General features: G+C 41.7%; 3 protein-coding genes across 4 annotated transcripts; 2 read left to right on the top strand and 1 right to left on the bottom strand.

Moving 5' to 3' along the window:
- The first annotated feature begins 238 nt into the window (after positions 1-238).
- LOC310813632 (uncharacterized protein) lies at positions 239-3,066 on the top strand. Its single transcript, XM_083682694.1, has 5 exons — positions 239-576; positions 1,270-1,389; positions 1,612-1,719; positions 2,022-2,132; positions 2,600-3,066. The coding sequence occupies exons 1-5, from the start codon at positions 574-576 to the stop codon at positions 2,777-2,779; spliced, it is 522 nt and encodes a 173-aa protein (XP_083538820.1). The 5' UTR covers positions 239-573; the 3' UTR covers positions 2,780-3,066.
- A 1,942-nt stretch (positions 3,067-5,008) lies between these two features.
- On the bottom strand, positions 5,009-15,962 carry zc2hc1a (zinc finger, C2HC-type containing 1A). Its single transcript, XM_083682662.1, has 10 exons — positions 15,908-15,962; positions 14,680-14,753; positions 13,758-13,874; positions 12,714-12,743; positions 10,661-10,802; positions 9,166-9,311; positions 8,690-8,792; positions 7,759-7,864; positions 6,959-7,075; positions 5,009-6,835 (listed from the first exon to the last, which is right to left on the bottom strand). The coding sequence occupies exons 1-10, from the start codon at positions 15,921-15,923 to the stop codon at positions 6,700-6,702; spliced, it is 987 nt and encodes a 328-aa protein (XP_083538788.1). The 5' UTR covers positions 15,924-15,962; the 3' UTR covers positions 5,009-6,699.
- A 3,863-nt stretch (positions 15,963-19,825) lies between these two features.
- Positions 19,826-22,583, top strand: pkia (cAMP-dependent protein kinase inhibitor alpha). Of its 2 annotated transcripts, none has more exons than XM_083682733.1 (3): positions 19,826-19,871; positions 22,062-22,242; positions 22,415-22,583. In XM_083682733.1, exons 2-3 carry the CDS (start codon positions 22,089-22,091, stop codon positions 22,483-22,485), a joined length of 225 nt encoding a protein of 74 aa, XP_083538859.1. In that variant the 5' UTR covers positions 19,826-19,871; positions 22,062-22,088; the 3' UTR covers positions 22,486-22,583. The 2 variants fall into 2 exon arrangements, with proteins under 2 accessions (XP_083538859.1, XP_083538860.1); XM_083682734.1 differs by lacking the exon at positions 19,826-19,871 and adding an exon at positions 20,194-20,271.
- Positions 22,584-27,472: the final 4,889 nt, after the last annotated feature.

Below are 27,472 nucleotides of genomic sequence, written 5' to 3'. Positions count from 1 at the left end.
CACTTCTAGAATGCATATCAAGTGAGTTTGAATCTAAAGCGATGTCATTGCACATTGCGATGCCATGTTGCTTGCTATTTACCCATACAAAAGTACCCTTTTATATGGATCAGGTGATCGAAAGCGATGTCATTGCAAATGTTACTGACTATTTACTGGCACCATACAGCTCAAAGTACCCTATCTGCTGCACTGATGGGCGGAGTTCCACTATTGGAGCTCAGAGAACAGATGGAAGTCCTAGATAGCCTGGGAAAAATTATTGCTGTGATGTATGTATTGTAAAACCATCAAGTGGGGGAATGTAATCCATTTACTGTAATCCATGCGACTGGAAAGTGAAAGCTATTGGAATGAATGACGGAAGTTCAAGACTTGTGGTGCAGTCCATGTGGGCAAGAGCCAAGATCAAATAGTCTTATGATTTACCTAGGAAATGACTAAGAAGACGTATTAACAGTGACCAATTACAAACTTTGAAACTGCTGTAAATCTGTGAGAAGCAATGAAGCCAACAGTGGGAGTGGCAGTTTTCGGGTTTAGTCCAAAGTGAACATGAACCAAGAATGACAAATGGTGAGTAATGTAGCATTATGTCCGACTGTAGCCGATAATAGCCTAAAGAAATGCAATGACGCATCGAATTAAAGACTTGATAGTCGAGACATTGTTAGTGTCTCCAAAAAATAGACTAATCTCCATTGTCATAGGCTTCACTTCAGTCAAAGGATTACATTCAGTTAACACAATGTGAGAAAAAAAATCACATGGACCTATAATGGAGAATATATTGAAATGTCTGAATAAAGTATTTATGTAGCCTACCTTCAAATCACCCGGGCGGCAACTGTGTCCGTGCACTATGCATTGGCGGTGTGACTGACAACGTGTTCTCCAGTCGGTCTCTAAATAGGTTTGTTCAGGGGATTCCCAGAGTTTAATTGCTTGCTTACAGTCACAATGAAACTTAGGCTAGGGATTAACAGGAAAACGGAACTACTGTGTGGATTTACGGGAATCGGATCCGTAGGAAAGGAAAAGAAACAAGGAAACATTATTGCTGTGATTTCTGTATTGTAAGACGCATCAGGTGGGCAATGTTGACCTATGGCCTTGATGTTCATCAGTGCAAACAGGCTCATATGCTGCTAAAAATAACATTCACACCGTCTCTCTATCTCTGTCTCTCTCCCCCTTACACACACACACACACACACACACACACACACACACACACACACACACACACACACACACACACACACACAGCCTCTTCTTGGCATCTCTGTCTTTTCTTTTATCCAGCTATCTCTGGCTTTCTCCCGTGTGAGCTTCAAGAAAGAGATCGATGACTACAAGTCTGTCATTTTACCACTCCTTCAAGACATTGTAAGTAGGCTTCCACCATGACAACTTTGAACTGTGTTGAATATAGAACATGATTTTGTCATTCAGGGGATGCACACCCACCCATTGCAATAATGGCTTACTGGCATACTGATCTGAGAAGGGAAAGTAGTGCTGGGAGTTTGCTCTAAGCTGAGCTGATAGCGGATAGTACATTATTGGAATGCACCATTACATCATGAGTCCCCCTGTTATCTCTCGTAGGAGAGAAATGTCACTGAGTCACTGGAAGGCAAAATCTGCAACATCACTGACTCACTGGAAGGCAAAACCGGCAAGGAGATGAGAATACCCATATGTGAGGAGGATAAAGTGAGTTTTTACAACTTAACCACATCTATCTGCTCCTTCCTTTCTCATTTCCTGTACACCTTATTTTATTCCTCCTTCTCTTATCTCCACTGATTTGATGCATAATAACCTTGATGTGATGTCACACCCTGCCATTTATATTGAATGTTGCACCTTCAGGACAGACACGTAAACTGTTAAGGTACAAGTTACCTCTCAGCTTACCCTCCCTTAATGTTAACCTCAATATAGGCAGGATGAAGCAAAACTGACCTGAGATCAGTGAGCGTAATGGACTGTAAATGGCCTGTTTTGCTCTCTAGGAAACTCTGTCCATCCGTAACATGGTGTGCAAAGGGCACTTTAAAGCCACCGTGGAAAGTCTGACGAGTGAAATCCTAATCTCACTGCAGAGCTCCTGTCCCCCCAAACAGGTGAGATCAAATCATAGTGATGATACTGTTAGGGTGAGAGGCAGTATGGTCTCACTTTAAACAAATTACAACTTTTAAAGGCTTTGTGAAGCCTTCATACACCTTTTATAATGCGTACATCGATGTTTCACACATAATTCATGCGCAAATGTCATGCTGAATAAATGTCTGCAAAATGGTTATGCCACATGTGCCAGGACCTGTTATAAGATCCTTAGTATAGCATGAATGAGTTATGAGGCATCTATGTCGGCTTTATAAGGGGTTTATGAAATGCCTCAGTAAACCTTCATAAGTCATAGTTTGTTTAAAGTGTGATCAACGCTGATGGGTTGCAGCCCCCTTGGGCCTCTGGCTGGAATTTGCCTGCATCTCACAAGAGTTGATCTGTTTTGATTGGACTTAGACTTAGACCCTCATATAATTAAAAACTATGTAACATAAATATCTGTGCCCTCAATTCCCAGAGGAAGTCCCAAGGAGAGAGCACACAACATCAGCAACAGCAGAGGAAGAGACGAAGACCAGGAAGAGAGATGACAAAGGAGGCCAGAGAGACCAGGAGGCTGTGCAAGCTCCAGTTGTCCCTGCACAGCCTGAAGGATTGCTACGCCTCCCTGGTTATAAAACATGGGGCATTGACATGAGAGGGTAGGATGGATGGACACTGTTAGCAACGAGCGCTAATTGAATTCTAGCTTGAACAATCTGACTGTATGAGTCCCTCCCCCCGCCCCCCCCGCGATAACGTAAGGCGAGGAAGCAACTGCTTAGCTTACACCATCTGCTCTGAGGGGTATATATCTTCAGCTGTGAATGAATGCACAAAGGCTCACTCAGAGAATGTGTGAATGAACTGAATGACATTGACTACTGCAACGCACTCTTGGCCGGGTTCCCCACCTCCGTCTGCAGCTCATCCAGAATGCTGCTGCCCATCTGGTGTCCATCTGTCTACCGGGCGGCAAAGGGAACAGCCCCTCCCTACTTGCAAGCAATGGTCAGCCCCCAAACTCCTGCCCGATCACTCCGTTCTTCCACCTCGGCTGGCTGCCTGGCACCGCCCCCTCTACGAGGATGCAACGGTCGCGCTGTTCAGTCACGGCTTTTCACTGTCCTGGTGGACAGTGCCACAGTGGTGGAACAAGCTTCCTACTGCTGTCAGGACTGCAGAGCCACTGCCTATCTTCCACCGTAGACTGAAAACGCCGTAGACATCTCTTCAGACTACATATTGACTGTCCCTCCTAAAGACCTCTTCATCCCCACTACCCCCTGTACAGTTTCTCTACTGCAAATAATAAAAATAAATAAAAAAAAGTAATCCTTCCTTCTTCTAGCATTGTGACTGCCAATGGCCCCTGGTCCTAGCACAGATTTTTTTTTCTTATGATGACTGATGTATAGATGATTCACTTACTTTAGACAAATGTACTTGTTGTAAGTCGCTTTGGACAAAGGCATCTGCTAAATGTCTAAAATGTAAATGTAAAAAGTACTGTATGCCATTTAGCAGACACTTTTATCCAAAGCGACTATGGTCCCAGCGCAAATTCAACTCACAACGAGCATTGCTAATGCTACCCTACTCTACCAACTGGGCACATAGGATCCCTGGAGGTCAGTTCTTGTGAAAACATTCAAATTCTTCTCTTGAATATCTCCCACAGGTGCTAAGGAAGAACATACTTGGTAGGTGTGGTCAAGCAAAGAGAGAACATTTATGGATATGTTGTTATGTTGCACTGATATGAAGCACCGTGTAAAAAACGAACAAACTGAAAATGTAAGGCTGACATGCAGGCTTCAAAACATAGTATAATTAAAGTCGCACAATCTTCTCTAACTGCAGTGCCATTTATTCTTCCAATGTTTTGGCTAAATTGCCTTCATCAGGGTGTGACTAGACAGTGTTTAAATGTAATTTCTTTTCACTTACGACTACAGAGATTTGATGTTGCTTATCTTGATTGTCTAACATGGCAAATATCCCTCCCTATTGGAAGTGGTTTTGGGCTCTGGTGCTTTTGGATGTCACATTGTGGTCACCGTTGCTTTCGTACAGCGCTTGCCTCAATTTCAAGCTTTGTACGGGATGGTTTTGTCATGCTGAAACACTCACACTAGGCTTTGTATCATACATCATTTTAAAATGATCATGCCTTTATGTAACTGTGAAACAATACAGATGCTACTTCTATTGCAGTGGAGGCTAGTGGAGGTAGAAATCGGAGGACAGGCTCACTGTAATCCATGGAACAGAGTCAAGAATGGTACCATTCCTCATTCCATTCCATGCATTACAGTGAGCCGTCCTCCGATTTCTACCTCCACCAGCCTCCACTGCAATAGAAGGCTGTTCCACCGACCCATGTGTATATTATCTAATGCAAATATATATATATATATATATATATATATATATATATATATATATATATATATATATGTATATTCATTTTTGACAACTGCATATACACTCTGGTGTGCGTGTTCTTTCAAGCTATATACAGTGGCTTCATACCCACATGGACTTTTTCCACATTTTGTTGTGTTACAACCTGACCTTGAAAGAGATGTAATCTATTTTTTTTGTCACTGATCTACACAAAATGGCCACGTGATGGATGTTTTTGCATACGTGTGAATCAGCTGCCCATCACCATTCGACTCAAGTGTCCTGCTTGAACTTAAGCAAGCTTCATATATTCATTCCAAAATCACATTAACTATTATCTGTGCAGTCAGATGGACTCAATTCAATCCCTATCTCAATCCCTATGATTGAGTAACTTGTTGAAATGTTTGCATTAGAGTTAATTTTAGTGTGCCATAGCAAACAGGGTGAATACTTATTGACTCAAGACATCTCAGCTTTTAATTTTTAATTCATTTGTAAACATTTCTAAAAAAATATTTTCACTTTGACATTGTGGGATATTTTGAGTATATCAGTGACAACAACAATCTAAATTAAATCTATTTTAAAGTTCAGTTGTAACACAACAAAATGTGGAAAAAAACCCTCCAGGGGATGAATACTTACTGAAGGCACTGTAATACAACAAACAACCAACCTTGTATTCACCATGGACAACCTAAGAGGCTTTTAAAATATCTGGTTCAACTTAGCTTTTATCTTAGTTGTCTCTGATGCACACACTCAACATAAATGTTCATCACACACCACAGATTCTACATAATGTTTATTGATGATGGATATGTAGTAAGTAGATGACATTAAATGTGGTCCATGTTTTAGCATATCCAGTAAGAATCATCGCTTCAGCACACGTTATAGCTTGCATCAGGGCTCTACTATAGTCATTGCAAGTTCTTCAACATAACACATGAAGATATCAGCTACAGTTTATAGTCCGTCTGAGTACTATCAATACCCATAGAATAACTGTATCTCTCTACAGTCTGACTAAACGTGTGAGGGAGATTGTGATTGTACTGAACACGTACGGTAGTGCCCTTCACTCCCGGTCCCCTTTCTATTCCAGACCACAAAAGTTCAATCATTTTGGAGTGTAGAGCCAAAAGATGTGCTTCACTGTCCCATTACTTACGCAGGAAACTGTATATCTTATTTAATAGGCCAACTCATTAATCATGCTTTCTGAAACAGCCCCCAGGACTAGATGTGAGGAACACTGAACACAGAAAGAGCAAGCTTGAGGTGACAAATACAGGGAAACAGACTCCTTAGTGCTGTTACCAGAGCTGTTACTGAAATACCAGTGTCCAATTCAATACTGATTCGAAATAAACACAGAAGAAAACACATTAAGGTTACATAAAAAGGTTTTTTTACAAAACCACAAATGAGTGAGTTGTTTCTCATACAATTAAAATCAAATGAAAAAAAGTAATACGAAAATAAATAACACATTTGTAGTACAAAGTGTGTGGACATAACAGGACTTGCCGGTCCTTGCAAGGAAATGTTAGCTTTAAAACCGTTCTCTAAAGTAATACAAAAAATGTTGAGTTTCCTGAAAGCTCTATTTCTCCCAACGACCCAGTCCACACCACTCCAAGAACAGAACCATGCTTCATTTGGTGAATTTCGGTAGTTCACTCAAACAAGATAGACAGTCACACATTAATTTGACAATTGTTACTCTCTCATTGCTCTGGGGCTGGCGTGTCGAGAGAAATAAAATACCACGCTAGCCAATAGGCTTTTGAGAATGATGATTATTAAACAGCAATGGAATATGTAACCTTGTTGCCAACTTAACATGTTTCAATCAACCTGCTTGTAAAAGTAACACTCATCTTTTATCAGTAGTCAATTATATTGCACTTCGAAAACAACATTATGTTAGGATAAGGGGAGAGACAGGAGGAGGGAGGGTGTGATGAGAGTACATTAAATATGGTTCTGTTCAGCCTATTGTTCACTGGGAGTGTATACAAATTGATGGTTATAGTGGGAATTGTTTCTCTTTTCCCCATTGCCGTTTTTCACTCATCTCATGTCATATGCTCTCCCCTTTTCGACTCTTTTTTTTCCCCCTCCTTTTTTCTCTTCTTCTCATTTCTCTCCAACTCTCTCTCAGATGCACATCCTCTGGACTCCACACTCACAACAGAACTTGGCCCCCTCTATGGGGTACTTGGTTCCGCACTCGTGACAGAACTTGGTTTGCATTTCACCGTTCTCCACTTCAATCCCACTTTTTGCATCATTCCTGAGGTAGAGAAAGAGAAATGAAAATGGCAATCATTTTCAGTGTTTGCAGTGGTAATTAATTCTGGTAAATGAAAGTGTTCCCTTACAGATGAGGTTGAGAACCACAGTATGTAGCCCTTACCTGGAGTTGTAGTTGTAGTTGTCTGCGTTGTAGACTTTCCTCTTGTTGAGTCCGGCTCCTGATTGGCTGTTCTTCAGAGAGCCAGAGGAACCCAGTGGCCTGGTCTTACCTCCAACCCTGATAGGGTGAGGAGAGGAGAGAGTGAGAGGAGAAAGGGGACAGGACGAGAAAGGAGAAATAAGGGATACAATATGCACATACCAGGGGAGGCTGGTGGAGGTAGAAATTGGAGGAGGGGCTCTTGTATTGCATGGAACAGAATGAGGATTTCTACCGAATCCGATTTCTACCTCCACCAGCTTCACCTGGCAGATACAGTACATTAGAATGGTGCTGTGTAAGTGTGCAATCAAAACAAAGGGATAGAGATTGAAGCCAAGTAAACCAATGAGGTGACAGCATGTGAGACTGCTGCAAGCAAGAAAAATAAATAGAAACAAGGCGGCCATTAAAGCTCCCACATACTTGCTCATGGCTGCAATACAAAAGCAACCTATTTACCAATATAAAAGCAACCTATTTACCAATATAAAAGCTGCCATAATGAAATTGCTGAAAGGTAAACTTGAATAGGACTTTGTAAGTATTTACACAAAGTAGTAGGGTATCAGCAATCAAAAACCCTCAGGCATTAGCAACCTTCTCAAAAGCATATCTTTTTTTTCTATCTATATCTATATATATTTTTATATCTAAATACGAACAGTTTTCAATTACCTTTGTTATTACTAAGTTAACTTTCTTGGTATTAACTGTATGATGGTTTGGTAAATGATTTCCCAGGCTCTGTCTGTACATACCCTGATGGAGGACTTGTCAGACCAGACGGAGAGGTGCGGTTGGGAGAGTACCCAGACGAGACACTCCTCACTACACCTGCGGAGGTACCCTTACTAGAGGGGATCCCTACACAGAGAGAGAGAGAGAGAGAGAGAGAGAGAGAGAGAGAGAGAGAGTTAATGCATAAGTAATGAAACATTAAGATGTCAGTGAGACAGAACGAAGGAGAGTCATCTGTTACAATGACACAAATATCTTAAAGAGGAACTGAAGCCAACCAACTTTTCCTGTTGAAACGGTCTGTGGCCCCAGTCGTAGTCATACAGTATACTTACATACTGTACACATCAATTTTAGACCCAAAATTGACTAAAAAGTGTAAAAACGATAACTTTGAGCATAAACCCAGTATTTGCATGGTTCAGGGTTTTTTTATTTTTGAGAACAGAGCATCACTGGCAGTGAATTGTAACATGCCGATTCACCCTGAGAAATTATGACGGTTGGGCTTTGGCTGGTACATCAAACCACACCTCCAAGAAACAAATCATGTTCTCAGTTGTATTTTTTTTAAAACGAGCAGGTGGGAAATCAAGGCGAGAACCCAGTCAGTGCAGCCCCTCTTTAAAGGGATGGTTCAGCCTATTTTCATGATTAGGTGAAAATGCATCTTACCACACAGGTTGTTTGCATAGGCCAGTAGTGAAATCATTTCTGCTAATCTGTTCCAATACAGAAAATGCTAACTAAGTGTCCTTTCAATAGAGCTTATTGGAGAGGGTGCTACTAACTGTGTGTGACAGAGACAGTGTTCTACAAATAGAGGTAACCCTTGCAGTCACGCAAATATTCTCATCGTCACCTGACTGACGCAGTATCTGTGTGTGTCCCATTTCTTCTCCATACTACAGAGGAGAGCTGGATAAGATCAGCTCCTAGATCAGGTCTTACCTGTGGGCTGGCCAGAGGCTGACCTCTGAGGTAAACGGGAGGAGGATGACGAGACAGCCGGGACAGACGGAGAGTTCACTTTCTTAACAACAGGAGACTTCAACTGTGGATGACAACACACAGACACACACACACACACAATCAGTTGCCAACATTATTGTGAAATGAAATCTTTAAATGTGAGAACCATTAGACCAGTGATCTACACCCCACTGTCCCAGCCCAGAACTAACACAGGAGGTTAAATTTATCACGCTATTGCTAGCTAAGTTACTGAAGCAGCTGTGCAGAAGGCAGGGGAACTAATTTGACTACATATGCTGAAATAACTTTTCAAGACTCATTAAGACCACTTAATACTACCACTCCCAACGTCAAAATTAATAAACCAAATCAACCGAGGTTAAGTTGGCAGCAGAAATAAGGAACATTAATTTGACTGATCACAAGTACTTGCACAGTGAATGAAGTGGTACCTGCGTGCGTGCTGGGGGTTTCTTCACGTCTGCGGGGGGCTTGCCTTTGTTGGGGAGGCGGGCTGCTTGCTCCCGGCAGAACTTGATATGTCTGTCAGCTGCATTCTCACCGAACCTCCTAGCACAGTACGGACACTGGATGTAATCTAGGCATAGGGTTGGGAACAGAAGGTTACGAGAAATGAGATGGAAAACCCATAACGCTCTATGAAAACTTTGCCTAATCAATACTACCAACAGGACTCTTGGGTGGTAGGAGGGTTGAGGGGGTATAAGGTTAGTTACCTGGGTCATAGGAGGGTGGAGGACTATACAGTAGGTCAGAGTTTAAAAGGTTCCTGCTTGAGCGACAGTATTGCAAGGTACCGTGGCAGTAAACTGGCCTTCTCCACACATTTTATTTTAGGTGTTTCACCTTAGCAATGCAAGCATCGTTGAGCAATGTAATGGATGGGCTTGATGTGAAACAGTAGCTCTTCACTTCACTGTTTCAGTGTTTTACATTGAGTGGATGAGAGAAGCCTGCCCTTGCCCCCCTGCTGAAAATTATATTATGAAGCTTTTAATGTTAACAACTGTAGGCTACTTTTCTAGACAGTCTCAATCCCACTGAAACCCAAAATCCTTGCATGAAAATTCTTCATTCTGTAATCAATACGTTGCATTATTCATGTCAGATTGAGCTAAAACATTTCCCCTGCTTATCTGCACTGTGAGAGAATGTGTGTTGACAGTATCAGAGTAGATAGGAATTGGTCCCATTGCTTGTTGAAATAACCTGATATTTGAACCGTTTCCATTCTTCATCTCTGTAATTCATGCACTGCTAAGATAGATTGGCAAAATCAAGTTCATCTGATAAGGCAAGCTGATAAGGCAAACCATTCTCTTTTCAAACATCCTTGACAGCTCTTGTCACCATCTTGTGGTGGCTTTCGGCAACACTTCACACATCTTCACAACTTGTGTCTGCTGCAGCAGTGGCATTGGGATGGACCATCATTGTGACAGCAGTATGAACCTTTTAAACAATGGCCCACTATGAGGTTAGTTACCTGGGTCATACAGTAGGAGGGTGGAGGGCTATAATGCTGGTTTAGTCAGGACACTTGCGTCGTTTTAAGTTGAATGAAAATGGTAATACATTAGGTTTGGCGTAATTGGATGGCTCCGTTCTGATATAGCTCCCTGCCTGAAGTTAAACAACATTAAATACAATATTATAAGGTAGGGAGCCTATAGACTTTTCAACCCCCCCGTACGTAGGTAAAAAAAACAGAGCAAACCTGCAGGTGGGAGCTGGGGGGTAGGTGGGACGACCCAAATGTACTCGCTTAGCCAGTGGCGAAAACACTTTTAACCATGGTTGAGAGTTGCATAACTTTTAAGTTATAGTTATAGTCCCATGAACATGCGATGTGTTGCTTTCTTTGATAAGTGGGTTCAGCCTTTCTCCTTAAAGTGCCCTGACTGAACCTACGTAAACTTCATTTACCTGGGTCGTAGGATGGTGGAGGAGGAGGGGGTAAGGGCCCTCCATCCTTCATAACCTGGGTGATGCCTTTAGCAGCTCTGATGGTGGCGATAAAGTCCTCGTGTTTCCTACGCCAGTTAGATGGCTTCTTAGGGGGCACTGCCTGTAAGGGGACAACGCGGTAATGATTGTAACGGCCAAACTATACTAACGCCATTACGGCACCGTAACGTCTCTGTAACCTATAGGCTCAGTTTAACAACTCACGATCTATGAGACATGCTAGACAGCATGCAAAAGCAGCACGTCTGCGAAGTGAGGCTCACTTGAAGCAGCATAGTTTTACGCGTCAAGTCTATTTTCTTCAGCTGCAAGAGCGTTGTAGAGGCATAGATGCAGAGAAATAAGCACATAATATCAAATATAAATTAACAAATAATCTCAATCATCCTAAAACTAAGTAGGAAAATGCAAAAATCACCCTGCACACATTGAAAGATATGGTATCGCATTTTAGGCTTGTATTGAAAAAAGATAAACAGTATTGACGCAATTGTTCAATAATTGAAATTACAGATAAGTTGTTAAGATTTCAAGAATATAGCCTCCAGTTATGTGTATGCAAAATCATTTACAGATAACTTCCCTTTATGAAATACAGCCTATTTTGTCGTCAGATCAACGTTTGTGGCAGTGCATCTCGTCTCGCTCTTGGTGCAGCAGCCTGAACACTGTGGTAACGGAGCTATGACGGTACGCTCTCGCTTCGGTGTTAGTGTAGTTTCAGCGTAACACTTTGATGACCAGTAAACGTCAACAATAAGTCTTAACCATTCATTTTCACAGACTGAAATAATGACCCCAGGCCCTATTCCTTAACACCATGTAAATCAAAAAGGATGGGACATGGTTCCAGCTCCATGGCCTCGTCCTCTGGTAGGCTAGATGGGGTCAGTGGATCCATCATGCTGCATACACCTCCACATCCTCCAGATGGCTAGTGGGAGGCTGTATGAGAGGTGTTGAGGGGGGAGGGGCTAGTGGCCGTACGAGAGGTGTTGAGGGGGGAGGGGCTAGTGGCTGTATGAGAGGTGTTGAGGGGGGAGGGGCTAGTGGCCGTACGAGAGGTGTTGAGGGGGGAGGGGCTAGTGGCTGTATGAGAGGTGTTGAGGGGGAGGGGCTAGTGGCTATATGAGGTTTTGAGGGGGGAGGGGCTAGTGACAGTAGGGAACTCGGAGTAGTCCCCAAGACAACATGAAGCATTGCTTCCTTTTCTGTTGCCATACAAATGCATGTCAGGCAGTGCGGTTCAAAAGCAGTGGAGAAGCAGGAGGCATCTTGTCCTCGTCAATCAGTCTGTGACCTAGATAAAGGCTATATGACGAGCTCTACTCTGAAACGACCAAGCAAATGGTTCTGAATGCAGTGAGCTTTTCATATTACCTTTTCAGTTAAGACAATGGACTGTTTAAAAGTGATCTAAAAAGTATCTGTTAGGGAGAGATTTTGAAGGGATTAGTTCATGCACATTTAAAGCCGTTATTAATCATACTTTTTCTTTTTTTTTTTACTCTCACAGGTAGACATGGTCTCTCACAACTTTTATGGGATTTGCACTATTTGTATAACTGAAAACAACAGTTACAGTGTCCTGCGTCAGTAATGGGACAGTGAAGCATTTGTTCTTCTTTTGGCTCTGTTCTCCAAAAGTTTGGATTTGAAATCAAACAATTACTATTAGGTTAAAGTAGAGATTCTCAGCTTTTATTTGATGGTATTTGTGTACATATTGCTTCACTGTGCCTTTACTTACGCAGGGCACTGTATGTCCCACGGTGATGTCAGGTGTAAAACACACAGGTACTGTGGACACAGATTTAGCCTTATTCTAGACTAAATGGCAGCCTCAATGGAGATTTCCTAATCTGTGTCTAGTTACTCCAGCTAAAGTTTGAAAGACAGAAAGATACTTCTAAGGTTCAAAGCTTTCCCCCCCAAAACTATACCTCATTCAACACACAGTAATGTTGTGCTACAACACATAGAAATATAAAACAAAGGCGATTCAACTTACTTTTTCAGCCCTGGTGGAAGAACTGTGTGACTGAAATACAAATTGAAAGTTGATGTAAAGTTTGAAGAAAGTTTGTATAACAAATCACTAACTAGGGCTGTGGCGGTTACGCGGTTACATGGTTACACAAGGACGAGCGTATTTTGAGGGAGAGATAGTTGCGCACGCTCTCTCCCTTAAGAAATGCACTATCCCTTTGAAGCTCCCACTAGCTAGAATGCTAGATGCACAGCCTCGGAGAGAGTTTATAGTACAGCGGGGAACGTTGTTACCCCTGTCTTGCCTCAAGCCGACAACATAAATATGCTTGTGTTCCTGACAAGGACCTTAAAGGAAGAGGCCTACTTACTGGCAACATTATTTAATATTTGGGGGATAGTAAACAAAAGTGTACCAGCCAGTGATAATGGACAAATCCCCTATTGACAGTTGAAGTTAATTTTTTATAGTTTTTGACTCATTGTCTGTCAAACAGCAGACAGGTGCACCACCGCTAGCTGCCTAAACCATCTAAGTAGTACAGCATAGTAGCCTAAGGGTTTGCAGTAAACATGCGGTAAAGTGCAAAACATACAAGCTGGCCGAGCCAATGGCTCTCTCAACTAGCAGAGCTTATTGTGAACGTATGGCAACTGGATGAATTTTCCAACAGACTGACTGTATAAACTTTCAGCTGATTTAGCCTCATTTGTCATTGATTAGACATGGTAATGTCATAGAAGATAGTCCGTAGTCAGCTTTCCAATAAAGTGTGCATGGATTTACTGTGTAGGCTGTAGCCTATGTGGAACTAGCCAGCAACTACAGAAGCAACTATAAGCCGAAAGTATATAGTTTTCTTAATGTGCAGCTAAATTGGGCGCCGCTGTAGCATGTCGGAAAAAAATATTGAATGATCAGGGGAGCTTTTGTCATATTACTTTCATCTATCTGTTGATCAGTCAATCCTATAGCTTGAGATCAGATATCTTCCCATTTGAGAGCCACAGCTTTGCAAAAAAATGGCTTTTGAGCTAAAACCCTTAGGTCTGTTCTTCCCCTCACCTTTGGTTTGATGGGTTTGAGAGTGGAGATGTCCGTGCCCTCTGCTCTCTGTCTGCCGGAGTCAAACACCTTCCTCTTCTTAGCAGCTGCTTTCTGGCAGATGGGAGTATGCTTCTTCTACAGGGAGGGATGACAATAGATTTCAGACGTGTGCCATCAGAATGTAGTTTGTTTGAGCTTGTTGCATTTACTTCCGGTTCAAGACGAAAATCACCATTCATTTTTCCCATCTGTTTTTTTTCAAACAGCTAATATAAGTGTTGTGTAACATATAAGCTTCTTGTCCATTTAACTAGTGTTTGATTAGTCTTGAGTTGTCTTGACTTGGCTATCTACAGTCCTAACACAGCTTATTGATTTTCATGTTTTGACTTAGAGACGAAATAATTGAGAAACCGCTACCAGAACCAAACGCGAGTAAATCAGTAAAGAAAACGTACAAGAAACTGTACGCCTATATGTAACACAACGCTTACATTATCTTAGAATAATTCCCAGATGGGAAAAATAAATTGGATTTCTCAGCTTGAACCGGAAGTAAGTTCATGGACTACAATATGACAAAATACGGTTTAAATCTCTCTCTCTGTGTCTCACACACGCATACACACACACACACACACACACACACACACACACACACACACACACACACACACACACACACACACACACACACACACACACACACGTGAGGGAACCATATGGATGTGAATGCTGTTGTGTGTCATATGCATGTGAGGTACTAAATACATGAATGCCTAAGTGAAGCACGTAGTCTGACGTGTTATCTTGTTGCTACAGTGATCATATTACAGCTGTGTGTGTATGTCTTAAGAGGGCATGATCTTAACAACACACGTGTGATTTACAGCTGTATGTGTGTGTGTCATCAGTCATCGGAGCCAGCAGTGGGACTTACCAGAACTTTAGGGAAGAAGCTCCTTCCACAGATTTTACATGGAGTCAGCTCCTCATTGGGAGGGGACTCTGCATCTGTAAAAGATTGGATAGATTAGATTAGTTTTTTTGCACTCTGACCCGGCACTACTATGCCAGTGATTCCCAGAGAGCACACACAGCCCTAACCCTAACCCACCACATTAAATAATAAATGTAACAATTTACCAGTTTTATGTATTTTTGTAATTAAAATCTGTTAAATGCAATTAAAGTAATTTTGAATGTGGCACCATTAAATCACTATAATCACGACTTGACTGGTTTGACCCACCCCTTCGTAGCTACTTTCTGTTAAAACAAATATCCCCAGCTTGTTCTCAACGAGGTTAGGCTATTTGTAATGTGTCAGATTTAGCCAAAATACCATTTATAGTTAGTCCTTCAGAAGATATAGGGTTGCCTAGGGTATAGGTAATGGATACATTTGTAATACAAGGATAAGGATAGGATACAAGCCTAGCTCCCAGAGTAGATGGTTATTTCGACTGCTCAACATCTCTATAAAGATATGCTCTGAAAATATATATGGATGCAACTGACTAGGTAGCTTATTGCTTGTTCCAACATTATACTTCTTAATGATGCCTAGCATTATGTATTCTCTATTGGGAGCTTATTACCAGTAGTTTTTGAAAAACACATTGAATGAATTTCACTGATAATTGACAACCTCCGCTTCGCGTCTGGCCTACCAACGCCCTTCAGCTGTGACATTATTTACCATAAAGCACGGCCTTATTGATTATTGCTTAATTAAAACAGCTGATGTTATAACATGGAACCTTCCATGGATTAGAAGAAGGCAAGCAGCAATTCGATACGGTACAAACCCACCACAACAAAGCCAGTTAGATAGCTAACTAATCGATCATTTGCTTATGATCTAAGAGGGCAGTTAAGAAGAGCATTTATTACGAACTAGCTCTAAGACCAATATTTCTCTATTGCTCTAAGACAGTTCATGTTTGGATAACACCTAAACCAGGCTGCATCATCCTCCGCCCTAGTATTTTGGCTAGACACCAAAAAGCGGTCGGGCAGTCAGTTATGTAGCTAGCTAGCTATCAATGTACATTCCCGAAAACAGACATAAAACACGAATTGGTATTAAAACAATAGCATTAACAGTGCAAACAGTCGCGGTTTATCTGTAACATCTCCTCTTGCATTAAATACAAAATTCTCACCCTCAAATTCCTCCATCACTGTTGTCTGTCGCTGATGCTGCCACTAGCAACTGGCTTGTCTGGGAAGCCGCAGTACATCCCAACATCCGAGCATTTCATTGGCCATTCCTGTGCGGCTGGAATGAGTGCATTGTTTTTTTTCAACAGCAGGTGGAGCGTGGGCTGGGCATGGGAGATAACACTCTCACCCTTACCATCTGTCTGATTAAGAATGAAAAATGAAAATCAATGCTAACTACTAAAGCAGTTGTAGGCCTATTCACAATTTGCTAAAGTGAATACATGATATTAGGGGTTACTGTGGATGCATCAGAGAGAACAACAATAACACTCAAACACAACTCAATTACAGACCCTGTGTTTTTCCATGTCCACACACCTGGAGGCCATGAAGAACTCTATCTCTGTTTGTAGTCTATTTAAAAAAACAAGAGTGAAGAACTCTCTCCCCTCTGTCCTTTGTCAATACACTTGAGTTGAGCAGCCAAGCTGCCACATTGAACACATGTGTGAATGGACTCTTTCACATGGTGCCATTAGGCTACAATAAACATGCTGCTTCCTGGCTGAGCCCCTTAAACAAGCAGGTCACTATCTTATAGACTAACCACTTACGCAGCGCGCGCACACACACACACACACACACACACACACACACACACACACACACACACACACACACACACACACACACACACACACACACACACACACACACACACACACACACACACAGACAGAGAGACAGAGAGAGGGGAGAGAAACACATAGACAACAACAATGGCTGCAGTGTGTTCTGAGCATTCTGCTTTCTCTCATGTTGGCAACTGGAAGCACAGCTGGGTGGAACAGATAATCTGAAAGGCCTTGGTCAGATTAATGAATGATGATCTGAAAGGCGTTGGTCAGATTAATGAATGATAATCTGAAAGGCGTTGGTCAGATTAATGAATGATGATCTGAAGAATGTGATAATGCGGTGTTGTTGAATGGTTGGTTCTCGTTGCAAACAGCTCCTAATTTAAATAGTGTGGTTGTAGTCAATAGAATCAATGCATTACCAAAAATCTGCTTACATATTGGCAACATGGAAAATATGGAAAAAATACTTGGTCAAAAGGAAACATCACATTATGATTAAGAAATACATCTAAACTAATTTCATTATTTCAGTAAATTTCAATGATTTATTTCATGGTTCCCTCTGATCACTAGAGGGCGAGAGAGAGTAGGTGGAATCCAGAAGCATTAATCACCGCCTTCCACCATGGTCTGTCTGCCTCTATCAAGGATGAACTTGCTCCTTGTGATCTGGGAGAGGACTTTGAGTCTCTGATAACTATGGCAATCAAGGTCGACAACCGCATCCTTGAGTGTGACAGTGCCACCTCGACAGCACCCCAGTGTTCCAGTTTCCCAAGGCAAGCCTTGAGGAGCCCATGCAACTCGGCACCAAGGTTGTTGTCTCTACTATGGAGGCCCCGGCCATTTCCATTCTACATGCCTGGAGCTGACGGGAAATGCAGAAGCTGGCCTGGACAAGGGGAGACCCTGATGAGCTGTGCACTGACTCCCAGACCACCTAATCACAGTCTACTACTACGCGTAACTCTGTACTGGAACAACCGTCAGCACCAATTTCAAGCCTTCATTGACTCCGGGGCCACTGGTAACTTCATTGACCAACACCTTGTCAAGGAACTACAAATCCCCTGCATGGAATGCCCCTCCCTCTGCAGATACTAGCCCTCGACAGACGTCCCAATGGTTCCGGCCAGGTAGACTCCCAGACCAGACCCATTCACCTACAGGTCGGGGAGAACCACTCAGAAACCCTTTGTTTCCTGCTGATCACTGCTCCTGAGAACCCCCTTATTCTAGTGCACCCCTGGTTTGTGCGACATAGCCCACAATTGTTTTGGGCCACAGGACACTTACTGGACTGGGGATAGACCTGCCAGACTGACTGCCTCAGACCAAAAACTGGAACTCTGCAACGCCTACAACCTGGTGAGAATCCGGGAGGGGGATGAGTGGAAAACAACCTTTAACACCCCTAATGGCCACTATGACTACTTGGTCATGCCATTCGGTTTGTCGAACTTACCTGCAGCTTTCCAGGCATTGGCTAATGACACTCTTAGGGACATGTTAAGTTGCTTCGCCTTCGTTTATCTTGATGATATCCAGATTTTCTCCAAGACCCTCCCGGAACACATCCTGCATGTCTGCCGAGTCCTTAGACGCCTCCTGCTGAGTCAGTTATACATCAAGTTGGAGAAATTAGTTCCACGTGTCCAGTAAGTCTCTCACATTATCTCTACCACAGGCATCCAAATGGTCAAAGCGGTCTCCAACTGGCTCTCTCAAGCAAGTTCAATGTTTCCTGGGGTTTGCCAAGTTTTCAAGTTTACAGGTGCTTCATATGCTTCATAGTTTCTCGTTCCGCTGGGAAAGGATCGTCCCCGCTCCCGCATCAGAGGCATCCACCTCCACCACGAACAGACGAGCAGGATCAGGATGGATGAGGATGGGTCCTGTCGCCGAGGGCGAGATTAGTATGGCCGAGATTAGTATGGTCTAAACACCATTCCCAACGTTACCCAGTTAAGCACAGCAGGAATGGCCTATGGAGGAGAAGTGTCCTTCCTTGATTTGATCTATGAAATGACCCAGTTTGATGTGTAACTGATTGATGACAAGTTGAATCAAAAGTGTATAACCACTGATTAATGATAAGTTGATTCAAATGGGTGTAACTGATTTATGATAAGTTGAGTCAAATATACAATAGGTTAATGATAAATGAGTTCAAGTATGTGCAAAAGGCAAAACTTAACAAAAGAAATTATAAAGGTAGTGTATGACTCCAGGTCAACATATCTAGTTGGACCTTGTAGTGATAACGGTTAAACTGATACTGAAGTAGGCCACCATATTAATGTTTAACTGTATAATTCATGTGGGCTAATGATAATTGTGTACCATATGTACTAGATGTTAACTTTGAGAAAGGCCTAGATTTTTATGTTACGAAAATAGAAAATAATTGCAAGTCCACAATAAGAAGTGGCCTTGCAATTCTTTTTCGGCTTAAAACATTACAGCATTACAGGCAGAGTGATTATATGGTAAAATGCTAGTATTCAAAAAATGATAAAAAAATGATAAAAAATCAGTCTGTCCCTACTCTGCCTGTGAAATTTAGAGAAGCCCCCCAGGGCCCCAGGGTTCTTCTATCCGCCAGAGCTGTTGTTATACAAACAAAGGTCCGCCAAGGTCCTCCGTTGTACTAGTGTGGCGAGGCCGACAGTCAGAATTCAATCAGAGTGTGAGCTCCGGACGAGGAGAATCTGATAGAGTATGAAAGCCCTAGTTTTCACTTCGGGGTGGTTTTCAACACACTCGGTCCTGCTCCGGTCCTTCAGGTGTCTTGCAGGGAAGGGAGTGGGGCACCAATGATCTTACCAGCTGTGTTCACTATGCGTTGCAGTGCTTTCCTGCTGTGTTCGGTGCAACTACCGCCCCACACAGTGATGCAGCTGAACAGGATGCTTTCAATGGTGCCCCGGATATTAGTAATATTAGTAATTATAATATTAGTAATTATAAATCCTTAAAAACACAAATCATACATTGAGAGGATTAAATATTTATTCACAGATATAGTTACTTATAATTTGTGGATCCACATTTAGTATTTCTAAATGCTTAAACACGTTTACCGTGGGCGCTTTTATTTTGAAGAAATCCTTATTTACATACACCCGAGCTAACTAGGCAGAGTTCCACTATTGCAGTTCACATAACAGTTTAGGGTTCACTTACTTTTTCTCGGCACTGCACGATATTAAGTCTTGTGTCCTTGTAATTCTCCAAATGACGCCACTGGCAGCGCTCGACCGCTCTCATGTTTCTGTTTTTGACCGTGTGCGTGTGTTTGGAAGTCATCAGCACCAAACAGGTAAGCAACCAACCAACCAACCAATAGATTTAAACAAAAATAAGCTTTGATTTGTTGCACCGATTCAGCGTTGTATATGCTTTCATAGGCTTTAAGCTGCAAGTTGAAACGGCTCACACGTTTTCTGCGCGGCTAGACATCAACTTGTCTTGCGAATACTAGATGCCTTAAATTGATCATTATACTGTGCTTTATTGTCACATTACCCGCAACACCGTTACAACAAAATAGTAGCAAATGTAGTTTAATGTTCGAGTCATTCTGCATAATGTATACATATATTGACGCGCATAGTTATTGCGTTATTGTTGCTTTGACAACAGTCTTTTATAGGCTGTTATTGGCAATGATTCCGTCTACAGTCTGTAGCCTCGACACTGAAGTTGACAACAGAGCTACTGTAGGCGAGTACTATATGGAAACATGATTTTTACAAGGAGATTGGTCTGAAATGGTTTCTGTAGTTAGATACAATACATATTCGTGCATGATTATTTTGTAGAAATGAAGTTTAATCCCTGAGAAATAAAATAATTGATTGTACCCAAATTAGCCATTTTCATTTTGTGGGATTCATATAATATTCAACAGAATTCAAACCCTAAATCTGATCTGGACCAAAGTCATACCAGGGCCATGCAGAGAGGGCTTGAATTCATAAACTGTTCCCACTTTACCTCTTCACTCTACACGTATAGATCATTATCATTTTAAATTGTGAATTAACACTGAGAACAATTCATTTTGTTTGCAGCATTTTCACCTAATAGCAGGGACAGTGAAATCTAGTATAATGGGACATTAGACACACAACTTCAATGATTTATACCTTTGGACAAGGCAACCTCCAGATTACCAGATTAACCAGAATTACATTACATAATATGAAGAAACAAAACTCCAAGCTGCAGTTTCTTATTACTTGTCAGACATAGAGAACTCATATTCCATACTGGCAGATTCAGCAATCTTCTAAAGGAGGGGTTTTGAGGGTTCATGGGACTTTTGACGATTGTTTTGGATTCCCCATGTCTTAAGTATTATCAGGTAGGACTTTGGTCCAAATCAGATTTGGGGTTTGAATTCTATTGAACATTATATGAATCCCACAAAATGAAAATGGCCAATTTGGGTACAATCAATTAGCTTATTTCTCAGGGATGAAACTATATTTATACAAAATAATGATGCAGGGATACTTATCTTATCTGGTTATAACTACAGAACCCATTTCAGAACAATCTGAGATGGTGGGTGTTGAAATCCTCTTTTGTCTGTTGATTTGACATGGAATGACCCTAGGGTGTTATTTCCTGAGGACCTTTTCTTATTATTTGTTTGACTACAGAATGTAGAAAAGTTTTCACATACAGTATGTAGACACTGGTATGGTGCTGGAGATAATGAATATGAGTTTAAAATCTGTAAAGTACTTGATTGAGTATGCCTGGCTCAATATATGCTGGTAAAGTGATTGCATTACAACCAAAGAATACCATGACAATGAAAATATCTGGAGACAAACATATTTTAGCTAGATTGTATAGAAAGCTCCATAGCATACAGTTATTTTAGCTAGATTGTTAATGTAATAAAATATTTGTATTTGATATTTGAGACGTGTGCTAGTAGAAGTAACATGGCTGTGACCAGTCACAAATATATCTGAAAAAACGATTTTTGCTAATAAATCTTCTAACCTGCGCAGTTTTACACACTGTCTCCATTTCTGGGATGATGGGGAAAGCAAAATAATTAAGAATATTTAATTATATTATGGTGGGAATACATTTCTCTTGGGAGTACGCTTCTGACCAGGTGTTTAGCCTCACAACTATGTAGTGTAACGGCTGTTTAGTCTCGCTGTCACACTGACACCATTTTAAGAGCAACAGCTGAGTGAGAGAAAGATGAGATGATGACAGGGGCCAAAAATAACCCAGAGAGTAACAGATTTGCACTACATCCTGGGTAACTGCTCCCTAATAGGGTGTTATTATGTCAACAGTGGGGCTTAACCTAAATCTCCTTGGCAACGCTTCCACCCGACATTGCGCTTATGAATTTAATATGTTTAAATTCATAGCATTCATTCAAATGCTTGAAATGTTTATTCTTTTTAATTACAGTATGTATTGCATGTAGCATTTCTGTGCGTTTGTGTGTGTTGGTTTGTGCTGTGTCTCTCAGACTCTGCTATGGTGAGGTGTGTCAGCTATGACGGATGTGGAGGCGACATATGACGAGTTCATCGCATCACGCCGGACAGGCCGCAGGAATGCCATCCACGACATCCCAGGAGCCCCCGGGGGGGCGCAGGGACCCAGTGACCTATCACAGGACCTGGCTCAGCTCAGCATTAACAAATCTGGTGAGAGTCTTAATGTCATTGAAGAGTGGTAGTATCTTAAAATGACAAGTTTGCTAAAGAAGAAATGGATTTGCACCCTGATTAGCTGTGCTTAAACACCTCTCTCCCTCCCTCCCTCCCTCTGTCCCTCCCTCCCTCCCTCCCTCCCTCACTCACTCTGTCTCTCTCTCAGGCGAAGGAGAGGATGTTGAAAAGAGTCAGGACACCTCAGACTCTTCTACCAAAGCAGAGGAGGGGTGCTAGCTGAGCTGGCTAACCGTGGACATCCTTCCTCTTAAACTACTCATATTTGAACAATATGCTTATTAACTGGCCAATAACCTCTACCGACCCCTCCCAGAACTGTATGCTGAGCCAATAATATTCACTGCCATTGGCCAGAAAGCAGGAAGTCCCAGGAGTCACCTAGGACACTGCAGCACACACTAGCCTCTGTGAGGGTCTGCGTCCCAACAGTCATGAAAAACCTCCATTCTGCTCCTTTACATCATGGCCACTGATGTGAAATGAGATGGACCGCCCAGTGAAATCAGAATGGCAGATCAGGGGACCTGAGGAAAAAGTGAGGAGGAAAGGAGAACATTCAATGTTGTTGGGACGAAACTACAGTGTTCAGTAACAGTCAAGGAAGTGGATCCTTACCAGGCTTGAGGACACTATTATCAAAGATATCACTATCTGCACTGATGCCATTGGCCCAGGCCCTCAGCCACAATTTGAATGTGCTTTCGATGGTCCCATTTCTTCCACCCAGTTTTGGATGCAGAACTTTGATACCACAAATTTCTCTGAGACAACAATCTAGACCAAAACTATAGTTGATTTTCTTTTGTTTCCCCAGCAGATTATGTTGTTATGTACGAGTGAATTACCTGTCCCTCAAGACTCGTAAAAAGAGAGACAACTGGAGGTAATAGGGCTAAAACAAATGTACCTTTATTCCCAAGTAAACTTCAGATGGTTATGGACATGATAAAACGGACTCGACACACCAGCGGTCACATGGCCAACTAACACAAGTTAATATTACGTTATATCTGACTCCAAAATATATAATATGATTAATGATTGATAAGGATTTGCTCATCCCTGTGTGACAGACACTCGATCATACCAGATCCTATATTCCATTAGGAATCCCAATATGCTATGACCATGCATGAGTCACAAGAAATTGTGAGGAGTACGTGGTATCATGGTACGATACCTGATGTCAATGACTCAAGTCTATGTGTTGTTAACTATGCACATGAACATTAGACATTAAAGTGAACAAAATTTGGTCACGAGTATGTTTTGCTGTTTTAACAGAACCTTTAGCTAGCACACAATATTATATGGAGGCAAATAGAAATTTGCTATATCCTCAGGACGTCCATCAGGCATGCTCATTCAACTGTAAATAAGTGTTCCGGGTTGAGAGAGGGGGGCATTTATCACCATTCACAAATAGAAGATCAAAGAGCACTGTCATTGTATCAGACACTTATTATTATGTAAATAATAAGATAGCACATGAATGTCTCCACCAAATCTGTTTACATCCCTTTCATAGCAGATTATGTTATCTACTAGTGAATACCTAATAGTACCTAATATATCTAATAGTGAATTACCTGTCTCTCTCATATCACATACTGTACATTGTACTATGTTGTTGTTGTGGATACAGTGGATCCTGGTTTCTGTTGCTGAAGGGGATAACTAGAGACTGTTAGCAAGAATCAAACACTCACAGGGCTTCTCAGATGAAGGACTTTCAATCGATTCTACAGTAGTAAAGACTACACACTGCCTGAGTGTGTGTGTGTGTGTGTGTGTATGTCTCACTTATCTCTAGTCATGTGCTGACAAAGGCTATTTCAAGCTCTTATTGTACTGAAATGGCATTCAGTTTATAACAGGAACTGAGAGAAACATGTATTTGTGTATATCATTTACCAAATAATTATCTAATGTTATATTAATGTCCATATTCCAAACCATCTGTGGGTCCTGTTATTCGAACAAATCTGTAGGCCTCAATCCCAAATGAATGGGAAAAAAACAGCATCATGTGATTTCATTTTAAACAATTAGTTGGATCATCATATACAGTAGACTAAATAACCAGAGCCTACCATAGCCTATTGGTTGGATAGGCCATTATCAACTCCCATTCTACTTGAGCAAAATAGTGAGAAAAGTTGCCCAAAATAATACATTTCAAATAAGTAGGATGTGGTGGGACATAGTCCAGTGGGAGATTCAAATACTGCAGAAAGTTTAATTTAGTTTAATGGCAGCCAGTACATTTTTGCACTTTAAACTTTGAATAATGTTGTTTTCTAAAAACATTGTTTCTCGAAACACTGTCAAAGACAACATTGTGATACGCTGTATTATCCAATCCCATTCAGGCCTACTGTCCAATGCTGTGTATGACTGATGGTCACTTTACATTTGTGTCTTCCATGCTCGTTTGCTTAACGTAAGTTATTCCATTTCCCAGAATAATAGTAATGAAATCAGACGTAGTACCCTAATCACACTGCAGAGCCGAAACGTGTTGAGCTGGACTGTGGTCGCCTGGTTACGAATCGACCATAGTTGGTAAACAATAACATTGTTGGAAAGGACAATGTGAAGAGAAAATGCCAGAATCAGTACTGCATGGTTTGACTCGGCCCTGTAGTGTGTAATGCGCTTTGGCGAGATGTGACTATTTATTTTGTTCGTACAAATAAAATATAAAATAAAAAAATAAAAACAGTTGAATTGTGAAGTGACTGGGAACATTTTGATTTACTGTGTCAATGTCTCCCTCATGTGGTCAAACAGAGACCCTACATGTGCCCTCAACAGAGTTTTAAGGGATTGCACCTTGCAATGAAAAACGGAATATAACAGTTTGAATCGACACATTTTTTTATGTACAACATCTAACATCCTGCATCACTATACTAGGAGCTTTGCAGTTTCAAAAACGACGCATTTGAGCAGTTTTGGTGCCTTTGTTCACGGTTTCACCTTTGCCCCTATTTCTTTCCATTGTAGACTGGTGAGGGTGTCGCTGGTGTAAGTTTCTCAACACGAAATCACAAAAAAAGTCTGTAGCCTTTTACAACATGCCATTTACATAAAAATATAGATTTGGTTCAAAATATCAGAACTTTTATGTAACCCTTATTTTACCAGATAAATTCACTGAGAACAACAATTTACAGCAACAACCTGGGAAATAGTTGCAGGGGAAAGGAGATGGATGGCCCAATTGAAAGCAGTGGATGATTAGGTTGCCATGATAGCATGAGGGACAGATTGGGAATTTATCCATTCACTGCCCTGGGGTCCGTAGACCAGAGGGAGGAGTGCCACCTACTGGTCCTCCATCACCACACCAGCAGCCTGTTTTGGTCCCCCCGGGGATTAACCAAGGCATACCCTGCCTAGCCTCCCAGACAAGCCAGCAGAAGGATGCAGGGTGGTGTGGCTGCTGGATAGGGTATATTTATCCTTTAATCAGCTTGTATCGAAGCTTAATTGCTGGGTTTGATCAATATTGTTAGTTTGATTACAACTCAGTCCCAACCCACAATTAGCACTGCTATCAAGTCAATATTGTATGAATTGCATACTTCTTCAATGCATTGTGTGACATCTCTTCATAACATAAGGTTTCATGTAAATATACTCACCCACCTTGCCATGAGAAAGAGAGATTCTCTGGCAAATCTATTTCCCACCCTTACTCAAATCTGATTGGTTTGTGGTTTGTTTTGGTTTTGTCTTGCTACGCTGTCTGACAGTCCATATCAGGACAGCTTCCACAACTTGCAGCACGTTGACACAACACGTGATGGAGTAAATTAGGATGGGTGTCAGGCGTCTGGAACATTGTGTTGTGCTCCATGGACCAGCACTCTTGTGGTTTATTGAATAGATTCCAATATGGGCCGGCACAATGCTCTCCCTCTTTGGGGGCCATGGACCCATATAAGCCTGGAATAACAATGACTCAAACCTGGCCTTAGTGGGAGTGAAATTACTGAGAAAAGTGTTTGTCATGATTTGATTTCAGCAAATCACGAGACTGGGAGGCATAGCTCTGAAGCAGAAACGTGTTGTGTGCAAGCACTGGGGGGGAAGTGCTGTGGGAGATGACTGATGCGATCAATCAATCAATGCAGTTTCTCTCAGTCTTTCTATTGAGTAAACAAAGGTGTCTGGGACAGAGATTACCGCTCATCTGAATGACCCAGAGTCCTGCCCTGATCAACAAGCTAATCTGTAAGGTGGTACACAAGGAAATGAGAACATACCCCATAATCGGGAAGACCTCCGGGCCCCAAGGAAAATCGTGTAGAAATTTCGCAGGTGTTTCTCCCTCATTTGTGAGGCTAAGAGCCTAAGTAGAACCAGTAAGGAGCTGAAAACAAATGAAATAATAGATGTATTTAATCTTTATTTAGGCAGTGTCACGCCCTCCACTTACACCTAGCCTGTGTCAGGCTCTCTCTCCCCTGTCTGTCTCTGTCTGTGTGTGTATGTGTGTGTGTGTGGCCCCAGGCTCCAGCTATCCAGTACACGTCATCCACTCCACCTGATCTGTCTACATTTACCAAAACAAACAACTGTAATGTATTTTGAAGATTGTTCCAACAGTGATGTGCACCAAAATTAAAGGTGGTTAACCAACCCTGAGAACGAGTTTGGTAACTTATTTTCTTGTACTTTAATAATGAGGTTTGGTTAGCCGAGAGTTTATGCAGTAGGGCTTTGAACACAAAAAGGGAGTAATGATGTGCCTTGTTGATGCCAGAGGTCAGAGGAGAATGGCCAGACTGGTTCGAGATGATAGAAAGGCAACAGAGACAAAGGCAACTCAAATGACCAAGGTATTACAACCAAGGTATGCAAAAGACTATCTCTGAACGCACAACACGTCGAACCTTGAAGCAGATGGGCTACAAAAGGGGGTCCAACCCAGTACTAGCAAGGTGTACCTAATAAAGTGGCCGGTGAGTGTATATATGCTTCTGCAGCATTAATGCACAGGACCTTGGCCTGTCAGTGATTTGACATACAAAGAACAGAACAGTAGAATTCTCCTTTAGGCTTTAATAGAAAGCTACCAAAGTCATCATTACAGTAGGGTTAGGGTTAGACAATACAGTAGGGTTAGACAATACAGTAAGGTTACAGTAGGGTCAATCTAGTAAGTAGTACTAATACACTGTAATGGTTAGCA

This window comes from Argentina silus (assembly GCF_951799395.1).
Source record: "Argentina silus genome assembly, chromosome: 1".
In the NCBI taxonomy this organism is placed as follows: domain Eukaryota; kingdom Metazoa; phylum Chordata; class Actinopteri; order Argentiniformes; family Argentinidae; genus Argentina; species Argentina silus.
This window is presented reverse-complemented; position numbering and strand designations above follow the sequence as displayed.

Coding starts and splice junctions, on each gene's coding strand:
- pkia (XM_083682733.1), top strand. CDS start 22,089: ATGACGGATGTGGAGGCGACATATGACGAGTTCATCGCATCACGCCGG. Junction 22,243..22,414: donor GCTCAGCATTAACAAATCTG/GTGAGAGTCTTA, acceptor TCTCTCTCTCAG/GCGAAGGAGAGGATGTTGAA.
- LOC310813632 (XM_083682694.1), top strand. Junction 1,390..1,611: donor TACCACTCCTTCAAGACATT/GTAAGTAGGCTT, acceptor TATCTCTCGTAG/GAGAGAAATGTCACTGAGTC. Junction 2,133..2,599: donor GCTCCTGTCCCCCCAAACAG/GTGAGATCAAAT, acceptor CTCAATTCCCAG/AGGAAGTCCCAAGGAGAGAG.
- zc2hc1a (XM_083682662.1), bottom strand. Junction 8,793..9,165: donor AACCCCCAGCACGCACGCAG/GTACCACTTCAT, acceptor TGTCATCCACAG/TTGAAGTCTCCTGTTGTTAA. Junction 7,865..8,689: donor AGCCTCTGGCCAGCCCACAG/GTAAGACCTGAT, acceptor CTCTCTGTGTAG/GGATCCCCTCTAGTAAGGGT.